The 18,158-nt window shown below is 49.5% G+C and overlaps 1 protein-coding gene across 1 annotated transcript; it reads left to right on the forward strand.

Annotated features, from left to right (window-relative positions):
- The first annotated feature begins 794 nt into the window (after positions 1-794).
- On the forward strand, positions 795-17,411 carry LOC144105527 (TNF receptor-associated factor 6-like). The gene is made up of 2 exons (XM_077638649.1): positions 795-1,555; positions 15,893-17,411. Exons 1-2 carry the CDS (start codon positions 1,271-1,273, stop codon positions 17,006-17,008), a joined length of 1,401 nt encoding a protein of 466 aa, XP_077494775.1. The 5' UTR covers positions 795-1,270; the 3' UTR covers positions 17,009-17,411.
- Positions 17,412-18,158: the final 747 nt, after the last annotated feature.

Consider the following 18,158-nt stretch of genomic DNA (forward strand, 5'->3'; position numbering starts at 1 on the left):
CGTTAAAGATCCCCAGGTGGTCGAAATTATTCGGGAGCCCTCCACTACGGCACCTCTTTCTTCCTTTCTTCTTTCACTCCCATCTTCCTCCCTTCCCTTATGGCTCGGTTCCGGCGTCCACTGATATGTGAGACAATTGGTGTCATTTCCTTTCCTCAAAAACCAATTTTCATTTTTTTGTCCCACCCCGCCGCGGTGGCTCAGTGGTTAGGGCGCTCGGCTACTGATCCGGAGTTCCCGGGTTCGAACCCGACCGTGGCGGCTACGTTTTTATGGAGGAAAAACGCTAAGGCGCCCGTGTGCTGTGCGATGTCAGTGCACGTTAAAGATCCCCAGGTGGTCGAAATTATTCCGGAGCCCTCCACTACGGCACCTCCTCCTTTCTTCTTTCACTCCCTCCTTTATCCCTTCCCTTACGGCACGGTTCGCGTGTCCAACGATATATGAGACAGATACTGCGCCATTTCCTTTCCCCAAAAACCAATTATTATTATTATTATTGTCCCACACCAAATGGTGAAATTATTCCGGAGCCCTCCACTACGGCACCTCCTCTTCCTTTCTTCTTTCACTCCCTCCTTTATCCCTTCCCTTACGGCACGGTTCGGGGGTCCAACGATATATGAGACAGATACTGCGCCATTTCCTTTCCCCAAAAACCAATTATTATTATTATTATTATTGTCCCGCACCAAATAGCTCATCGCCCCATGATGCTTTGCGCGCCCATGGAGGTGCAGGTGCAGCGCCGCCAGCTTTTCCTCTAGTTAATAGGAAGAAACTCTATTATCGTGCGTCTCGAAAAAGAAGGAAGAAGCTCCAAGGTACAGTGCTCTAGAACCCAAGATTCTAGTGCACTGTCGGCACTGTATCCAAGGCGACTCGCCGAAGACTGCTGTCTCGTGACTGTGTCGATGCTGCTGCGGATGTCATTCAGGCGGTGTACATAAAAAAATAATGTTTTTTGAGGCAAACCTCGAACAAACTTCTGTTTTAAGTCACGCAGTTTAAAAATAGACCTTTTACGCTTCGTAAAAAATTGTTTTAACTCTTTATTGTAACGTATCACAGTATGCGGCATTTGGATAGTTTAGCCAAAAATCGTCAGGGGACACTGCGCTCCACTGGATCGGCGCCAGCAACGCCAATCCGTACGTCCGTACGCTCTCATGTGATTGGCTGACCTCTCCAGCTGGGCCTGAGCGTCGACGCCGGCAGGCGAGACGCTGACGCGACGCCGAAGAAACGCTGCATTGTGGTTGGCGTCGTTATGGCTGCTGCAAGCCCGCAGTTCACGCTTGTTGGGTTCTCCCCGGAGCTCGACTGGAGGCCCCTGACCTTCCTGAAGCCTATTCCAGCCAACCGGGTGTGCAGCGCCTGCGGACTGGTCCGCAAGAGGACCGCGTTGCTGCCCTGCATGCACGTGCTGTGCGAGTGTTGCTACGAAGAACGCGGCCACGACGGCTCGAACGAATGTCCCCTGGACGGCCGCGGCTACGAGGAGGATGACGCCACCCTCATGGACTTCTCCGTTGACGATCTGCTGAGAAGAGAGGTAAGCTAGAATATAAAAAGAGGATCTGTTCTGGCATTTTTTTGTTTCTAACCTCTTCTGCTTCGCTGTTTGCCGCGGAGACCGTTTGAACCATGTTTACACTTTTCGCATCCATCGGAGGACAGTGCAAAAGTGTGATACAAAGAAAGAACCCTTTAAAATATTCCTATTCTTCCGGAGTCTCTTTATCGACTTAATGTTAGGCTGTATACGAATGGTGTCCGTAAAATGGTGAGACCGCAAACAGCTTAAAACATAATTCTCAAGTATCTGATGTAGTATCTTGGGTGGAAAAATATATGCATCGCTTTGCTAACTTGTGGGCCATGTAAAGCCGCTCCGCAAGTTATTCTTGCGCTAATAATCAGTAATCAGGTGTGAGTGAAAACCTCACCCCACTCCCTAGTGCTTTCGAGTCTGGAGACGCTATGCGTGGTGCAGTGAACTGCCCCGAAGGAAACCCGATGGGCGTGAAACTTCCGTACTAATCTGCGGGTATTTGAATAATCATTGAAGCACACCATTCTGGCCCTGACTGTGCCTTTAACATTGACCTAGGATATGCTGCCGGTGTGCTTCCAGATGGGACGTAATTTATGAATTATACCTGAGCTGCACGTTCGAATGGCATTCAAGATGTGGAATTGCATTCGGACTCGACAGACTGCCGTGGTTGCACACGACACTTTCCAAACGCATTGAAGATCTTCAGATCTTTTTCAGTGTGACGGCGGAAGTCACCGCGGTCACAGTAGATGACGACACCATCGCGATCAACAGCAGCATATCATTGTAGCGTGGCATGTTTAGGCCAACAAAACCGACGAATCCCATTGGCGGGCGGTCAGCCGTCATGTCCTCCGCATGTCGGCGGCTGAGCGATAACGCCGATGAGGGGGCGGTGTGACTATGTATTGGAAATAAGCTAAAGAGCGGCTACAATACGCACGCGCACACTGGAACTCTCACCAGCGATAAACGCTTGCCAAACAGCTGACCTCCACGTACGCGGAAACTCACGCGTAGGCGACGAGCAATGCCAACGCACGAAGCATTTTATGTCGCGTGACTTGCGTCGCTTGCGTCGTAGCTCGGACCTGCGCCAACAGAAGAAAAAATGAACGCGGATAAGCTCAGCTAATCCAGGATGTACAAAGCGAAAGCTCTCTGCGTTCATTGGCGTTGACAGCGTTCATGACTTCGATGATTTTGGGGAAAGGAAGGCGCATCGTTGGCTCTCTGGTTCAGTGGACGCCTCAATCGCGCTTGGAGGTTACGTGGCGTGTTGAGAGATATATATGTGGGCTCTCGACTACTGATCCGGAGTTCCCGGGTTCGATCCCGACCGCGGCGGCTGCGTTTTTATGGAGGAAAAACGCTAAGGCGCCCGTGTGCTGTGCGATGTCAGTGCACGTTAACGATCCCCAGGTAGTCGAAATTGTCCCGGAGCCCTCCACTACGGCACCTATTTCTCTCTTTCTTCTTTCACCCCCTCTCTTATCCCTTCCCTTACGGCGCGGTTCAGGTGTCCAACGATATATGAGACAGATACTGCGCCATTTCGTTTCCACCAAAAACCAATTATTAATTATTACTCGAGAAAGAGAGAGCAAATCTTCAAAAAATGAAATACAGAGGATGAGCCAGCGTAGTTAGTGAATGCCGACATCATCTTGGTCCGCGTCCCTGATCCGGGATGCCGCAAGATCCCGCCGCCTCGCGAGCTCTGCGTGCGAGGGCAGCTTGTGCCGTCGCACTCGAGCCCACAGTATCGTGCTCGAATCCTGGCGCATCCAAACTACCCCGAACAACATAACCGCAAGGAAACCTGTGCCCAGTGACTTCGCTGTGCAATTCCATGAAGAAAAATCACCATTGACCGCCTCCCCACAGTGCGCAATGAGACTCACAGTGTTTACACCCCCCCCCCTTTTTTTTTCGTGTATACTTAGACGCTAGCTACTGCCCCCAGTCACCCGTGATGAACGAGCCGAGCTGACCTCGAAACCTTTCAAATTACAGTTCTTGGTTGCATGTGTGTAGAGTGTATTATAAAAAACAACATTGCAGGTGAAACATACCCAACATGTTTAGCAAGGGAAAAAAGGCTTACTTGGCCCTGCGCACAGTAGTTATCTAGGCTTGCAGTCTCTCGTTCTCAACCTTTTCATACTATGTTAAAGCGAAAGCTTTAGTGGCCGCAGGTTGAGCAGTTTCGAGTGATTCCTGGAGAGCCGTGTTGCGCATGCGCGAGGAGCAGTGACGACACACGGCGCATTTCTCTCTCTCTCTCGCTCCCTAGTCACAACTGCACATGCGCCACTAGTAGCACCGAGCCACAGGTGTTCCGCCGCTGCGCAGCGTCGCGCCTTTCCTCAAAATGAATATTTCACTTTTCAGATTTCACTTTTCAGTTTTTCTGAAAAGTGAAATTTTCATTTTGAGGAAAGGCGCGACGCTGCGCAGCGGCGGAACACCTGTGGCTCGGTGCTACTAGTGGCGCATGTGCAGTTGTGACTAGGGAGCGAGAGAGAGAGAGAAATGCGCCGTGTGTCGTCACTGCTCCTCGCGCATGCGCAACACGGCTCTCCAGGAATCACTCGAAACTGCTCAACCTGCGGCCACTAAAGCTTTCGCTTTAACATAGTATGAAAAGGTTGAGAACGAGAGACTGCAAGCCTAGATAACTACTGTGCGCAGGGCCAAGTAAGCCTTTTTTCCCTTGCTAAACATGTTGGCTATGTTTCACCTGCAATGTTGTTTCTTATAATACACTCTACACACCTGCAATTTGAAACGTTTCGAGGCCTGCTCGGCTCCTTAAACACGGGTGACTGGGGGCAGTAGCTAGCGTATAAGTGTGCACGGGAAAAAATGGGGGGGTGAGTCTCATTGTCGCACTGTGGGGAGGTGGTTAATGGCGATTTTCAGTTTTTTCTTTCTACCCGCCGAGCCACTTAGGGCGCTCGGCTACTGATCCGGAGTTCCCGGGTTCGAACCCGACCGCGGCGGCTGCGTTTTTATGGAGGAAAAACGCTAAGGCGCCCGTGTGCTGTGCGATGTCAGTGCACGGTAAAGATCCCCAGGTGGTCGAAATTATTCCGGAGCCCTCCACTACGGCACCTAATTCCTCCTTTCTTCTTTCACTCCCTCTCTTAACCCTTCCCTTACGGCGCGGTTCAGGTGTCCAACGATATATGAGACAGATACTGCGCCATTTCCTTTCCCCAAAAAACCAATTATTATTATTATTTTTCTTTCTTCTTTCCCTCCCTCCTTTATCCCTTCCTTTACAGTGCGGTTCGGGAGTCCACTGAGATGTGTGAGACGGTTACTGTTCTTTGCGCGCTCGCCGCTCCATCTGGCATGACGTCACACCGCGTGGCTCGCCGCCGCTTCCGTTTGGTATGACGTCACACCGCGTTCTTCGTCGTTGCGCTCGCCTCCGCTCACACAGCACGCCCGGCGATTAGCTACCCTCAGTGGGGCCCTGCATTAGGGGCGCCAACCCTGCGAAGACAGAAGACACCATCTGAAGATGGAAGAGCTCCGTTGGACCACTAAAAGCTGTACTTAGAGCAATAAAGTTTTTCAAATCCAATCCGCTTGCTTCGCCAGCTGCGTCGCATGCCTGATAACACATAGAGTTTCTTACTATTCAACAAAGGGAAAGCTCGCGCCCCGCCTATGGGAGTTTGCATGGAGCTTCCTCGAGACCACCTGTACTACCATGGGCGCTCTAAGCATCGTGGGGCGGAGAGCTAGCGACTGCAGAGCTGCAAGTTTTGGCCAAAAAATAATGAGAAACAAACGTTTTTCGATTATCAAGAATGTCCTATCATTCAATATTCTGTCTATAAATTGTAACAAACGTGCAGAAAAGCATGCAAACTTTGTTCAAAATAAGCGATGGCTTGTTCTCCTATTGGACAAGCATTGCGGACCACAAAAGCCAATATTTCGTGCTTAACAGACGCATTTTAAAAAGAAATATGTTTTTAGAAAAAATGTTGGCGTTTTAACGTTTTAAAAGGCTTTTCCGCAACATTTCTGAAAAGAAAAACCTTTTATTGGCGTCGTGTGCTGTTGCGTTTTCGCTACTATATGGCTTTTGCTCACTACTTTTACGCCGAAGTTGTCTGCGCACGGAGCGCGCCGTGGATACGGAATGGGGCATCACAGTAATGCCACTGTGGGTTCCAGAAAAAAAAAAACCTACTGTCCCGCACAAAATAGCTCATCGCCCCAAGATGCTTTGCGTGCCCATGGAGGGCCAGGCGCAGCGCCTCCAGCTTTCCCTCTAGTTAATAGTAAGAAACTCTATGTGATAACATGTCGGAGCATTGAAAAGTAGAGCTCGCGTGCGCCGCAACCACAGTTGTGTCGTCTTTAATGCGACAACATAGCTAGACAACCAGGCTGACCTGGACTTGCAATCAAGATTAACCAAGGCTAACCATGCGATCCCTTAGCTTTCGTTACGTATAGCCGAGCTAAGCCGCTGGCAATTTTCTCGCTCTCTCGCTTCCTAGTCACTACTGCGCATGCACCACTAGTAGCACCGAGACACAAGTGTTCCGCCGCTGCGCAGCGCCGCGTCTTTCCTCAAAATCAAGCTTTTAATTTTCAGTTTTTTTCCTTCCTCTGTCCCTCCCTCCTTTATACCTTCTTTTACGGCGCGGTTCGGGTGTCCACCGAGATATGCGAGACGGTTACTGTGCCATTTCCTTTCCTCAAAAACCAAACAAAATTAAGTGAGCCGACGGCGTTCATAGAGTTCATTGGGGTTGAAAACTTTGCAAAGACCGTTCATTTTGACGAAAGGAAAGGCGCACAACTGGCTCCGTGAGTCAGTGGAGACCTGAATCTCGCTTTCGCTTTGTATATCCTGGATTAGCTGGGCTAATCCACATTTATAAACGCTTCTGATAACGCGAGAAACAACAATGCCGGCGTTTTCTTGAACGGGAAGAAATTTATGAACGCAAAAATTTCATATATTGTAAGATTTCACTATAATAATTAATATATCCGCAAATCTCCCGTCGACATGGAGGCTTGCATTTTTTGCTATTAATGGTTTTGCTATCGCCAAAAACGTTCTCCGTTTTCTATAGCAGTTTTAACTGCCCGATGCAAGCGATGGAAATTTTTAAAAATATCTTGCTACGCATCGAAAGAATAAGTAGCAATATTTAAATACTTCCATACCAGTACCTTACAATATTCTCATATTAAACATTTTGTCGAAGAATGCAAGCTATGTCCAGGAAATCGGTAGCATTTCACGGGCAGCTCCTAGCCCTTGGTGTTCAAGGAACCATTATGACAGCCCCCGACACAAAAGAAGTTTCCCCGCTCTTTGAACGCCGCGGAATTCCGGCCATGACTCACAACGAGTGGCGACACCTCTTTTGTGCATCTGCGAGCAGCACGGCATGTGCACACAATGAGGAGTGTACCAGCGGTGCGGGCAGCACACGTGCCAGTCGCGACGTTGCTAACTTAAAGCGCTCCGCCGGCGACGTGCCAGGGCAGAATTTCGGAAATGACCGCCAGGGCAGAGGCGGCGCTGGTGCAGTGTTCTTCTAGAACACTGCACTTTAGGTAGGTGCTCTTCCCTATTCGCGAATTCTCCAATCCATGCGGCACCTAGCGGCGCAGGAAAGAAACGGAAAGTGGAGGTCCGATAGCAGATGGAAACACGTTAGCATAACGCTCATAGAGCCGCAAAAAAAAAAAAAACGAACGAAAAGAAAGAGAACGGGATATCATATCTGCACCATTCCGCAGTCGGTGTCAACGCATTGGCACATCATTTCATAAATAATCTTCGTACTGAAACGATCGGCGCCGCAGGATTGGCCGTATTGAGATCCTCCGCGGAACTGGAAAAAGCCACACCGACATTCGTATTTTCGCCAATTCTGGTGCTACGATTTCGTGTCTCCTAGTGTCTAATATCTCCTCCTAAGGTTACTAAGGTGCGAAACTCCTGCGCATCTGTTGTGCTCGTACTCGCCTTAATCTACTGCAACAGCTGGGATAAGAGTGCCCCTCAAGCTCCTGCTCTAAAGTTAAAACTATCGCTAAATGCGTGCAGGGAATCATGGTTGTCGGATTTTTTCGCCGCATCTTTTCTGAGCGGGTCAGTGGCACCGGGGCCAATATTGCACCGCGCGCGTTGCTGCGAGTTGCACGATCGTTCGCGTATTCGGCGCCGCTTGCCGGACTGTAAATTTGTGCAATTAAAGCATAACACCCGCATTTGTATTGCGTGGACTGCAAGGAAGCGACGATCGGCCGACACGGCAACCGTTACACAAATGCCTTTATTCTAAATAAGGCCCGCGAAGGGCGCACACCTAGGAGCCAAGTCCATACATACAGCGGTGCGACGCGCGCTGGAAGGTGTGTTTTGCTTGCTTGCAAGGAGGCGCCGTTGGCATGGAGCAATTCCTTATAGATTTGATCTGCGTCCACATGAATCCTCCACGTGCAGAGGAGTTTTAACATTCATACCTGCAGCTGCACTTGCTGTTACAACCTGCTAAGTACTGAATAATAAGCCACAAAGCCCCAGCAACAAGCTAGCCGAGAAGTCTGTCAGGAATTCCTTTCAGTAGATTTGCACATTGTCGTAACAAGGAATTGATGTTTCAGTGTCCCTAGGGTAGGGACATACTGTACATAATCATGGGCCTGCATCCGACATACTTCTCTTGATATTACTTCTTGCACTATAGTCTCGCTTTTTTAGTATTCTCCTTCCTAAGCCTTAGTAGGCAACAGCAGCAAATGCGGCATTGTTCGAGTAGTGCAGAATAATAAATGGTATGATCAGAGAAAAAAAAAGATATAGGAGCCTTGCGGCATAATTCACAGGCATGTTTTATGGTTTGCCCTGCAGTGGAGCTTACATCAAATGTGAACTTGACCGCACACACAGACAAGGTTATTAATAATGCGTAGCTATTGGCTGCTAAGTACCCACCGTCCTTGCACTGACACTGGAGCTGCGCTTCATGCGTTATGCATTCACTTACAGTTATCGTACGCATCAATGTTATTTTTGAATTTTCAGTTTTTACAGCAATGTTCTCCTGCCTCAACCACAGCGTCATTATAATGAGCTAGCACTGAGGAGGAATTTTGTTGTTCTTCCAAGAGGAAACATACTCATATACATACTATACATAGAATACTTTTATTATAAACCGCAGAAGAATGACACACAAGTTTTCAATTTAAACAGCTGTGCCAAACACATCATCACCCTCTCCTGGTTTTCAGCGGGGAGGGAACAGTACCATTCGATATCAACGATGTCATTCGCACCAGACACCAGAGTAGACAAAGAAATGACACTAGTGTTTACGGTAAGTGCGAAGTGGCTTTTGTTGTTGAAAAATGAGACTGCCGTCTTATGGCACTCACCTGTCTCAGCCATTCCAACCACATAGGTAGATAAAGAGGAGGAGGGAAAGTCAGGGATGTTAACCAGAAAGGGGTTCCGGTTGGCTACCCAAACTTCACAGCAATCACACGCATTCAGTTGCAAAACATTATCGCCCCTATTAATGCCCATTGTGGCAAACCCATACCAATCTCTACCAGCAGTATCCATAAAACACTGGTGAACATTCACGCAGAGTAAAACCTGAAGTGAATGAATTACAGAGCACATACAGAAAAACACTGTTCATTTGAATCCTTGCAGAGCTACAGAGTACAGACAGCAATTGGTTTCAAACCAATAAGCTAAACATGTAAATTAGATATGAAATGTGGGTGGCAGTAAAGTGATATGGGCTTTCATACAGCCACATCCAATACCATCTAATACCAACGAGGTCTAATACCATCGCTGTGTGGTTCCCGACTTTGGCTGCTGTCGAGCGTCTGCAAACGTTCAAGTGCATATCGATTACGAGCGAGATCGATCTCGGTGCCGGTCCAGGTGTACCTAGTAGAAGGTTCCGACCTACAACGCTGTGTTCTTTACAACGTCGATGTTGCCGAAGACCAGACGACCCCCCAGCGTGAGTTGTATTGTCCGACCCACCGTGTCATCCAAGCGCTGTATATGAGAAAAGGGCGCTCGTGCATCATCACACTACAGGGCCCACCAACTCTCTAAGAACGACTTTACTACTATGGCTGTTTTCTGCGGCCTCGCCCTTACAAACCGAGTGCTGTCTATTGCTACAGCTGTTTCAGACCTGGCCACATGCGCCGATCATGCCCTTTTGCAACGCAAGATGAGGCTCGGCCACAAGGCACACCGTCTTACAGGTGTGGACTTTGTAAGACTGACGACCACGAGATCACCTCTCCAAGTTGCCCAACAAAACAGAAAGCAACTGAGAAGGTTCGGCGTGGTATTCGTAAGCAAGTGCCTGCGAATGAAAACAGAGCCCCGATACAGACATCCAATAGGTTTGCGGCTCTCCAGTGGGATAAAGACGATTGGCCGGAGCTTTCTGAGCCCAATCTACCTGCAGCCCCTGTCCAACAGTCGTACAGTGATAAAGTGGGCAAGGATCGCCGTCGCCTTCAAGCTACACAAAAGTACAGCATACTGGAACCTGGAACCTCTGTGTGAGGACATGGCAGCACTTGGCGACCAAATTACACGCCTTTTAGCCGAGGTCTCTAAGCTACGGCAACGCCGTGAACTGCTTGCTCGTCATAGACAACCAGCGGAATCCCACTCCACGCCAATCAACGCTCAGCGCCTTCAACTACGTCCAGCCCTCATGCGTTTTTCGCAGACTCTACCAGGTCTTCTGCAGCACTGCAGGATAACTAAACAAGATCCCTCCTCCGATTTATGGTAAACCAGTTATCTAAACTGACATCAGTTCTATTACAACGCTTGGAAGCCTAATGGAAAATGGCGAGTACACGTTGTTGTGGTGTGCACCAATGGAACTGCAGAGGCCTCTCCACAAAGATGGGAGAGCTCAAATCTCGACTTCGCATGAACAAGCTCCAGGTGTGGGCCCTGCTACTGCAGGAGACCAATGCCTTGCCATCCATTCTGGGTTTTAATGGAGACATGTCTCCTTCAATGAACGACCGCCGTGTGCACACTGCTGCTCCTCCGGGAAAGGTGGCGGTGTACGTTGATGCGCGTTTTCCTCAAGTTCACCTCTCTCTAGAAAACTGGTGCACCTCATATCAAGAGGTAGTCGCAGTGGCTGTGAAGCTTCCCAAGGCAACTGCTGTTGTGGTCGTGTCATACTATGTAAGACCCCCCGGTGGAGCTCCCTCCCGCATTAATCTGGGGTGGTTATTAACTCTACGACAGCACCCAGGGTGGCCTGTTTTAGTCGGTGGTGACTTTAACACCGCTCATCCGGACTGGGGGTGCCCCACTTCAAGCCCCCGTGGTAGGCACGCGTGGGACGCATTCGCGGATGCGCTGTTTGTTTTACTCAACCATCCAGATTCAACAACGCGGACTGTGCGCCATGCTCGCAGTCCAACATATGCTCAGGACCTCACGTGGTGGTCAGGACCCTGGACCCCATCGTGGCACCTGGAGCCAGACTGCTGGGGCAGAGACCACCATCCTATCATCATCGGTCTTCATCCATCAAGGGCAGGCCGACTACGCCGTAGGTGTTCTGTGATTAATTGGGACACGTTTCGCATCATCGTCGAATATCTCTCTCTGCAATTATCTACACTACTTGTGGACTGCGTACAAACTGCTCTGAATAAGGCTACTGCTGTCACCTGGACGGACGTGAATCGCGCGGCGCCGGATGTGGGTCTGCGTAGTTTGTGGGCTGCTCGCCGACAAGCGGAGATGGCAGCTTCCCGAGATCCGACTTCTGCGCAAGTACGGACAAGGCTGAATCGCCTTACTGCCAAGGCTCGCAGATATGAACGCGACCTCTCGCGACGGCAGTGGCATGCGTGGTGTGAGCAGTTCTCGACAAAGTCATCGAATGCTGCTCTCTGGCGAACGTTTCGTGCAATGGAGCATGGTTCCCGCCGTCCTGACGCAGCGGCCACAGCATGCTTCGCAGCTAACTTAGCTCCGGATGATTTCGCCAGAGAGGCAGCGCGGAAGTTTTTCCACAAGTATGATGTGTTGCCTCCAAGGGTCATAGGAGCCCCCTTGGCTGCCATTCCAGCATATGTCGATAAGCTCCCATCTACAGCCGACGCCGAGGGAATTGCAAGCCCACTTTCAATGCCCGAGTTGCTTGCAGCAATAGACGAGGCCCGTCCAAACGAGGTTTACAAGAACTTTGTTCCGCGGTACTGCCTCAACTCCTCGCCACCATTAACAAGGTATGGATAGAAGGCGTCGTACCAGAAACCTGGAAATCGGCTATTGTGATCCCCATACCAATGCCGGGGAAGCCGCCGACAGACCTCGGAAATTTCCAACCTATATCGCTTACGCCAACATTATGCAAGCTTACCGAAAAAATGCTTGCCACACGACTGTCGCGGTGGCTTGAGCACCATGGTTTCTACCATCCCGCCCGAATTGACTTTCGTACGTTCGTAGGTACAGAAGATGGACTGGCTGCTTTGGCGTCAGCAGTTCTGGCCCAATTTGCAGCCACAATGTATGCTTGCTGTACTGGCCTTGGACGTTGAAAAGGCGTACGATAATATCAGTCATGCTGCCATCCTGGAATCGCTTGACATGCTGCATTTCCCAGTTAGAGTGCGCAATTTTGTTAAATCCTTCCTTGAAGGCCGACACTTAGCCATACGCCTCAGTGGTGAGGCCGTCGGATCATTTGTGCCTCTTCGCGGCGTTCCCAAGGGATTGGTGTTATCGCCAACATTATTTAATATTTCTTTTATCCCCCTTGCTTGGCGGTTACATGATGTTTCTGATATTAAGTTGTTATTGTATGCTGATGACATAACGGTGTGGAGCACTCACAACGACCTGATGACTCAAGAAGCAGGCCTACAATCAGCGATAGATATTACGTCGACTTTTGCTTCTTCAATTGGTCTGCAGCTTTCAGTGAGCAAAACCACGTTCGTGTCAGTCGCCAACCGCTGGGGGCGCCGTAAACTGGCTGCAACACCTAATCTTCTCCATCTATCTGGAACTCCAATTCAAGAAATTTCGGCCGTAAAAATCTTGGGCTTGACAATTCACGAGTCAGGAACAGGTACTGTTTGGTTTTCTCGGGCTAAAAAGCAAGCAATTCAGGCGTTGGGTCTGATTAGACGCATTTCTCCTAAAACAGGCGGAGTCCGCTCGCATGTTGCACGACATTTGGTGCAGGCAGTTGTGCAACCGCGCCTCGTTTACCTAGCCAAATTCCAGCATTTGACGAGGGCTCAATGGGATCGTCTAGAAGCTGTTAATCGAGAGGCAATGAGGGTCACTACCTCTCTTCCCCGCATTACCCCGATCGTGGCGCTCCAAGAATATGCGCGGCTGACAACGACGCGATGCTCGCCGCCTAAAGTCAAACCTTACACACACAACGTGTGCACTCAGGGCATATGCTTCATCCCACTTCATTCTACAGCCGCCGCCGCCAGTTCTTCCTCCCTGGCGTTTTGTGCAGCTAAGCTACAAACCAACTGATCTACGTCGACCATCATCTACCCGCGCGGCATCGTCGTTTCGCGACCGAATTACAGAGCAAGACGCCAATCTGCTGCATGGCTCCATCGTTATGTACATTGACACAAGCATCCAGGCCTGCGAAACAACAGCGGCAGTTTACTGTCCTTGCAAGCCTGCCCTTAAAAAAGGTCAAGGTTTCTCCTCTCAGAACCTCCTTCATCCTTCTGTGCGGAGATGATTGCGGTTCAAGATGCACTTTGCTCTGTGGCCGCCGTTTCCATGCTACCCACGGCCCGAATTGTCATTCGCACCGACGCCCTTCACGTCACACGCCTACTACGACGCGTAAGTCGCACCCCAGAAATCTTCCAAGACATCCATCGTCTAGCGGCACGTATCCCGCAGCAAATCCGTATTTAGTGGGTCCCGTGTGACCTCCTGAGCGCACAAAGCCGCGCTGATTCTGCGACCCGCCTTTCGACCCCAACCTAGTCTTTGCCTCGAGTCCTCACTCTGGATGACACCACCCTCCTTTTAACAAGAAAGGAACACCTCCTGCGCCGCACTCGTGCTCTAATCCCTCAGTGTGCGGTAACCCTCCCCCGTGGTCTTACCTGTGCAGAGGAGGTTGCGCTTCGGAGGATACGGGTCGGGATTGCCCTAACTGCAGTCATGACACGCAAGTGGCCGCGTTTCAAAGATTTATATCCCCGCCGGATATCCACCACCTGTTTGTGGGTTTGCCCGGCGCTGAAGCCGACGAGAAGTTGGCACCTGGCGGCGGTGCGTCTCTCACCGGACAATCCGGATTCCTATATTGCATGCACACGGGGTCCATATCATCGTTCACTACTTGATTTCATTAGATCAGCCAACCTTTTTCACTTATTTCAGCTTCTTACTCATCTCTAATTTCATAACCTTTATGCCCGGGGGCAGTAAACATCGCTTGAAAAAAAAATCTGCCAGTGTGCGTGAAGAACTGGCGCAATTTGTGGCCAAAGAACATCTGGAAGCCAATTGTGGAATTTAGGAGGACTTGCACACAGGCATAAGATACCTGGACGTGCAGTCAGAGGAACCTGACCTTTCTACCAATATCCCTTCCCACGGACTGGAATAAATTTAGTTAATATAGACGGACACAACTCAACAAAGAGGAGGAAGATGCCCTTCAAAGGAGGCACTCAGCCAACGCCGTCGACCGATTTTCATGACGCTGTGGTTAATACAATTCAGCGGAGCTTACTCCCAGTCATCTGCCACCCTTGCGTTTTCACGTAAATCGGGCAAGGGGGATGAGAAGCGCTCGATGCCGTTGGCTGGAGGGGTTCCTTTGAGGAGCATTTGCCGCTTCATTCTTGAGTTGTATGACAACTATAGTAATTCTTTTTTTTTCGTGCGCTTTTCACCTTATATATTCACGTTTTTCCAATAAGCATTAGTTGCTAGACAGTGCCCTTGTCGTCTTGTCTTTCCTAGGTCCGTTGTCCGTTTTGCGCTGGTCCTCAACATGGTCCTCAACATGAACCGGGTAAAAACTCCGGTACCCCTGTAAAAACCCCGGTTGGGGTGTACAGTATATCGAAATAAAAAATTAAAAAATTACTTCCAACTTGCTCAACACAACGTAGTATTAGGAAGCCGACTGCGGAACCTTACAGTTGGATACAATTCAAGAACGAAGCGGCTGTTCCACGTCAAGGGACCCCTTTCCAGCCAATGGCGTCGACCGATTCTCATGACCCTGCTAGCGTGACAAAGCAGGTAGAGGCAGATGAAAGGGGACACTGCCCTCCCTTCATTGTCATGTTATTGCAGGGTTATGAGAACCGACCGACGCCATTGGCTGGAAGGGGTTTTTTTGGGGCGAAAAGCCGCTTCGTTCTTGAGTTGTATCCTAATATAGTTACCTCGTACAGCTTGTTGCGCTCAGTTTTTCCAAAGTCCCTATGTGACCATAAAACCATTTGTGTCGGCTCCGTTTGGCAGACCCGTTTGTGCGTTCCCCCTGTCTTCACAGCCGCATCTCCGTTTCTTCCTGCTGCGCCTATATATGCACAATACCCCTGTGTACAGAGCCCTATCTATAGACACAGCCCCAAACGTACACAGCCCCTTGTGCACCCAGCCGCGTGTGTTGGTTTTCCTTTACTGAAAAAACGCGTCTGAAATTTAAAAGGTGTCATGACGTTTTATCGCACCTGTCTGAGCCTACCACTGCGAAATAATTCTGCAGTGCCTCGATACATCCTTGGAGCCGCGGTGCTGGGGAGTCGCCAGTGTTACCAGGGGCAGGCCGTCGTATTTTGCGACGAACAGTGAAGCGTTAACTCGGACCTGTTGCCGGCAGCTCGGTGATAAGCTACGTGCCTTTCTCGAACAAGGTGTGCCAGCTCAAAGTCTCCTTCCATTCATTATAGATGTTTGGCTAATGGTTGGGGAAACAATATGCAGTATTTTTCGCTCTTCAAAATTTCTCTTGATGATGTTCAAGCAACATACTGAGGGAGGTGCACGAAACGCTTTGAGTATACGCTACAATAGAAAACTTGATTCTTTTGGAAAATACCCCTTTTCGTCTAGCGTTTCACTTCTGGAAATAAATGCGAGGGAAAAGAAAGAAAAGTATTCTTTCCTCCTCGAAGGCCCTCAACCGAGCGGTTATCATCAAATCAGAATTGTTATTCTCTTTACCCAGACAAGGCTTTAAAATAGTCTATCGGCATGTAATCATGTCTTATCTGCAAATTTTGTCTCTTGTCCCCTCGCAGGTCAAGTGCTGGAACGAAGGCAGCGGCTGCCAGTACACCACGGCTGCTTCAGGGATCACCGAGCATTTCCTGCTGGAATGTGAACACCACTCCGTACGTTGTCCCAGGTGCTCGGCCACCGTTCTTTGCAGAGACGTGCGCACGCATCTCAGGTCGACCTCTTGCAACATTTCGACGTCTCTTGCATACAAAAGCCAAGTTCCGACAACTCGCGCGGAGGAGGCAGCATCCGTGACTTCTTTCAAAGGGACATTTGAAAGTCAGACGGAAAGGCAGGCGGCTGAAATCACAGCTTGTCTGAGCTCAATGGCTGTTGACATCGGCAAACATGGGGACAGATTAAGCGAAATCTCTCATGGCGTAAACTCACTAAAGACGACCCTGAAGCCAGAACTGGCATTTTTAGCGAGGCTAACCCGAGATTGCTGCATGAAAAGCGAACGCGAAATGGATTCTTTTAGCGCGGAACTCAAAAAACGCTTTTTGGCATGCAGTGATACAGTTAACATTTGCTTGAAAACTATAATCACTTTAGAAAAAAAACTGAACGACAAATTGAGCAGATGTCGAGAAGAGTCGTCGCACATTGCAGCTACCATGGAACAAGTCAAAGCTGAAGTAAAGGAAAGCGTTCAAAGAACATTGAAGCCCGTCACCAATCTGCTTTTACGCAAGGAACTAGAAGTGGCACAGTGCTGGTTTCTTGTAAAAGGCGTGAAATCTCTTCAAGACACCGCGATGGAGAAAGGCTTCGCTGACTATGAGACCGAGAAGGTGTACCTTCGAGGATACTGCATGTCTCCTGGAGTGCAGACCACACATTTCATGGGATCTTTGGAACTTTACGCGAGGTACACCTTGCACAAGGGCGACATGGACGACTTTGTCGAGTGGCCATTCGAGCACAAGATCAGGATGAGCGTTATTCATCCTGAAGAAGGTGTCGAGCGTGGGTTGGAAGTTGAGCCATCTCGACGTGCCCCAAATAATCAAAAGCCAACAACAGGAAATGCTGGGTTGTACTTTCCTTTTCCCTTTTTCGACCTCAAAGATCTAATCTCTGACGGGTACGTAGACAATGACCAGCTTCGTATAAAATGGGAGCTGCTGCCTTGAATCACACTTTAGGGTCGACAGGAGCCGCCACTCACCATTTCGTGCTTGTGAAATACCTTGCTGGGCTCCATTTCTTTCAGTTATTTTTGAAGTAACGTTATGTCGCGTAAAAATTCGTCTAAATATAGTTAGACGAAGTTTTTTCGCAATGGTTTCAATTAAACGCATCGCTAAACAGTACCTCATTTTGTTTTATTTGGAAAACATGAGATGTCCTTCAGCGTGAGATAAAAAAAAGCATAAATAAAGCTAAATTTACCTCCTGCTGCGGGCATTGTCTCTTTTTTTACACAATATGGTAAACCAATAGGAACCATTTATTGCATCCATTTTTATTTTCTTTATATGAACGCCAGCATTCATTTGCGACGCTAACGCCCAGTTCAATGTACCGCACATGGGAACCCATTGTCGCAGTGCGACTCCCCCTCATGATTTGCTGACATCGACTTTTTGTCTGGCCGCTGGCTTCGAGCGGTGATCGCAGAGGCCTCTCATATTTAGAGAAATTAAAACTGCTAAACACGTGTAAGCCAGCCATTGGCTGCGTTACAAAAAATTAGCTGGGGTTTAACCCGGCTGAGCACATAGTAAGGCGAGCGAAAACTTTGTTAAGGTAAGCCCACGAAGGTAAGCACACGCCATGCGCTTTTATATAGCGAACGGCGTGTCACGCGATTTGCAGCAGTTGCGAGAGTGCTGTCGGCTCCGCACCCGCCGCGGTGGCTCAGTGGTTAGGGCGCTCGACTACTGATCCGGAGTTCCCGGGTTCGAACCCGACCGCGGCGGCTGCGTTTCTATGGAGGAAAAACGCTAAGGCGCCCGTGTGCTGTGCGATGTCAGTGCACGTTAAAGATCCCCAGGTGGTCGAAATTATTCCGGAGCCCTCCACTACGGCACCTCTTCTTCCTTTCTTCTTTCACTCCCGCCTTTATCCCTTCCTTTACGGCGCGGTTCAGGTGTCCAACGATATATGAGACAGATACTGCGCCATTTCCTTTCCCCAAAAACCAATTATTATTATTATTATTGTCGGCTCCGCATATGCAGCTGCGACGAGACGCAGCAAGTCGCGTGATTCGATAGTTGCGAGGCGAGCAAGAGCCGTCTGCTCAACGCGCGCAGCTGTGACGAGGCGCAGCAAGTCACG

This window comes from Amblyomma americanum, chromosome 9 (genome assembly GCF_052857255.1).
Source record: "Amblyomma americanum isolate KBUSLIRL-KWMA chromosome 9, ASM5285725v1, whole genome shotgun sequence".
NCBI classification, from domain to species: Eukaryota; Metazoa; Arthropoda; class Arachnida; order Ixodida; family Ixodidae; genus Amblyomma; species Amblyomma americanum.

What these genes read in the sequence shown, in the direction of transcription:
- LOC144105527 (XM_077638649.1), top strand. Translation starts at nt 1,271, where the DNA reads ATGGCTGCTGCAAGCCCGCAGTTCACGCTTGTTGGGTTCTCCCCGGAG. An exon ending in ACGATCTGCTGAGAAGAGAG is followed by an intron (nt 1,556 to 15,892) that starts GTAAGCTAGAAT and finishes GTCCCCTCGCAG; the next exon opens with GTCAAGTGCTGGAACGAAGG.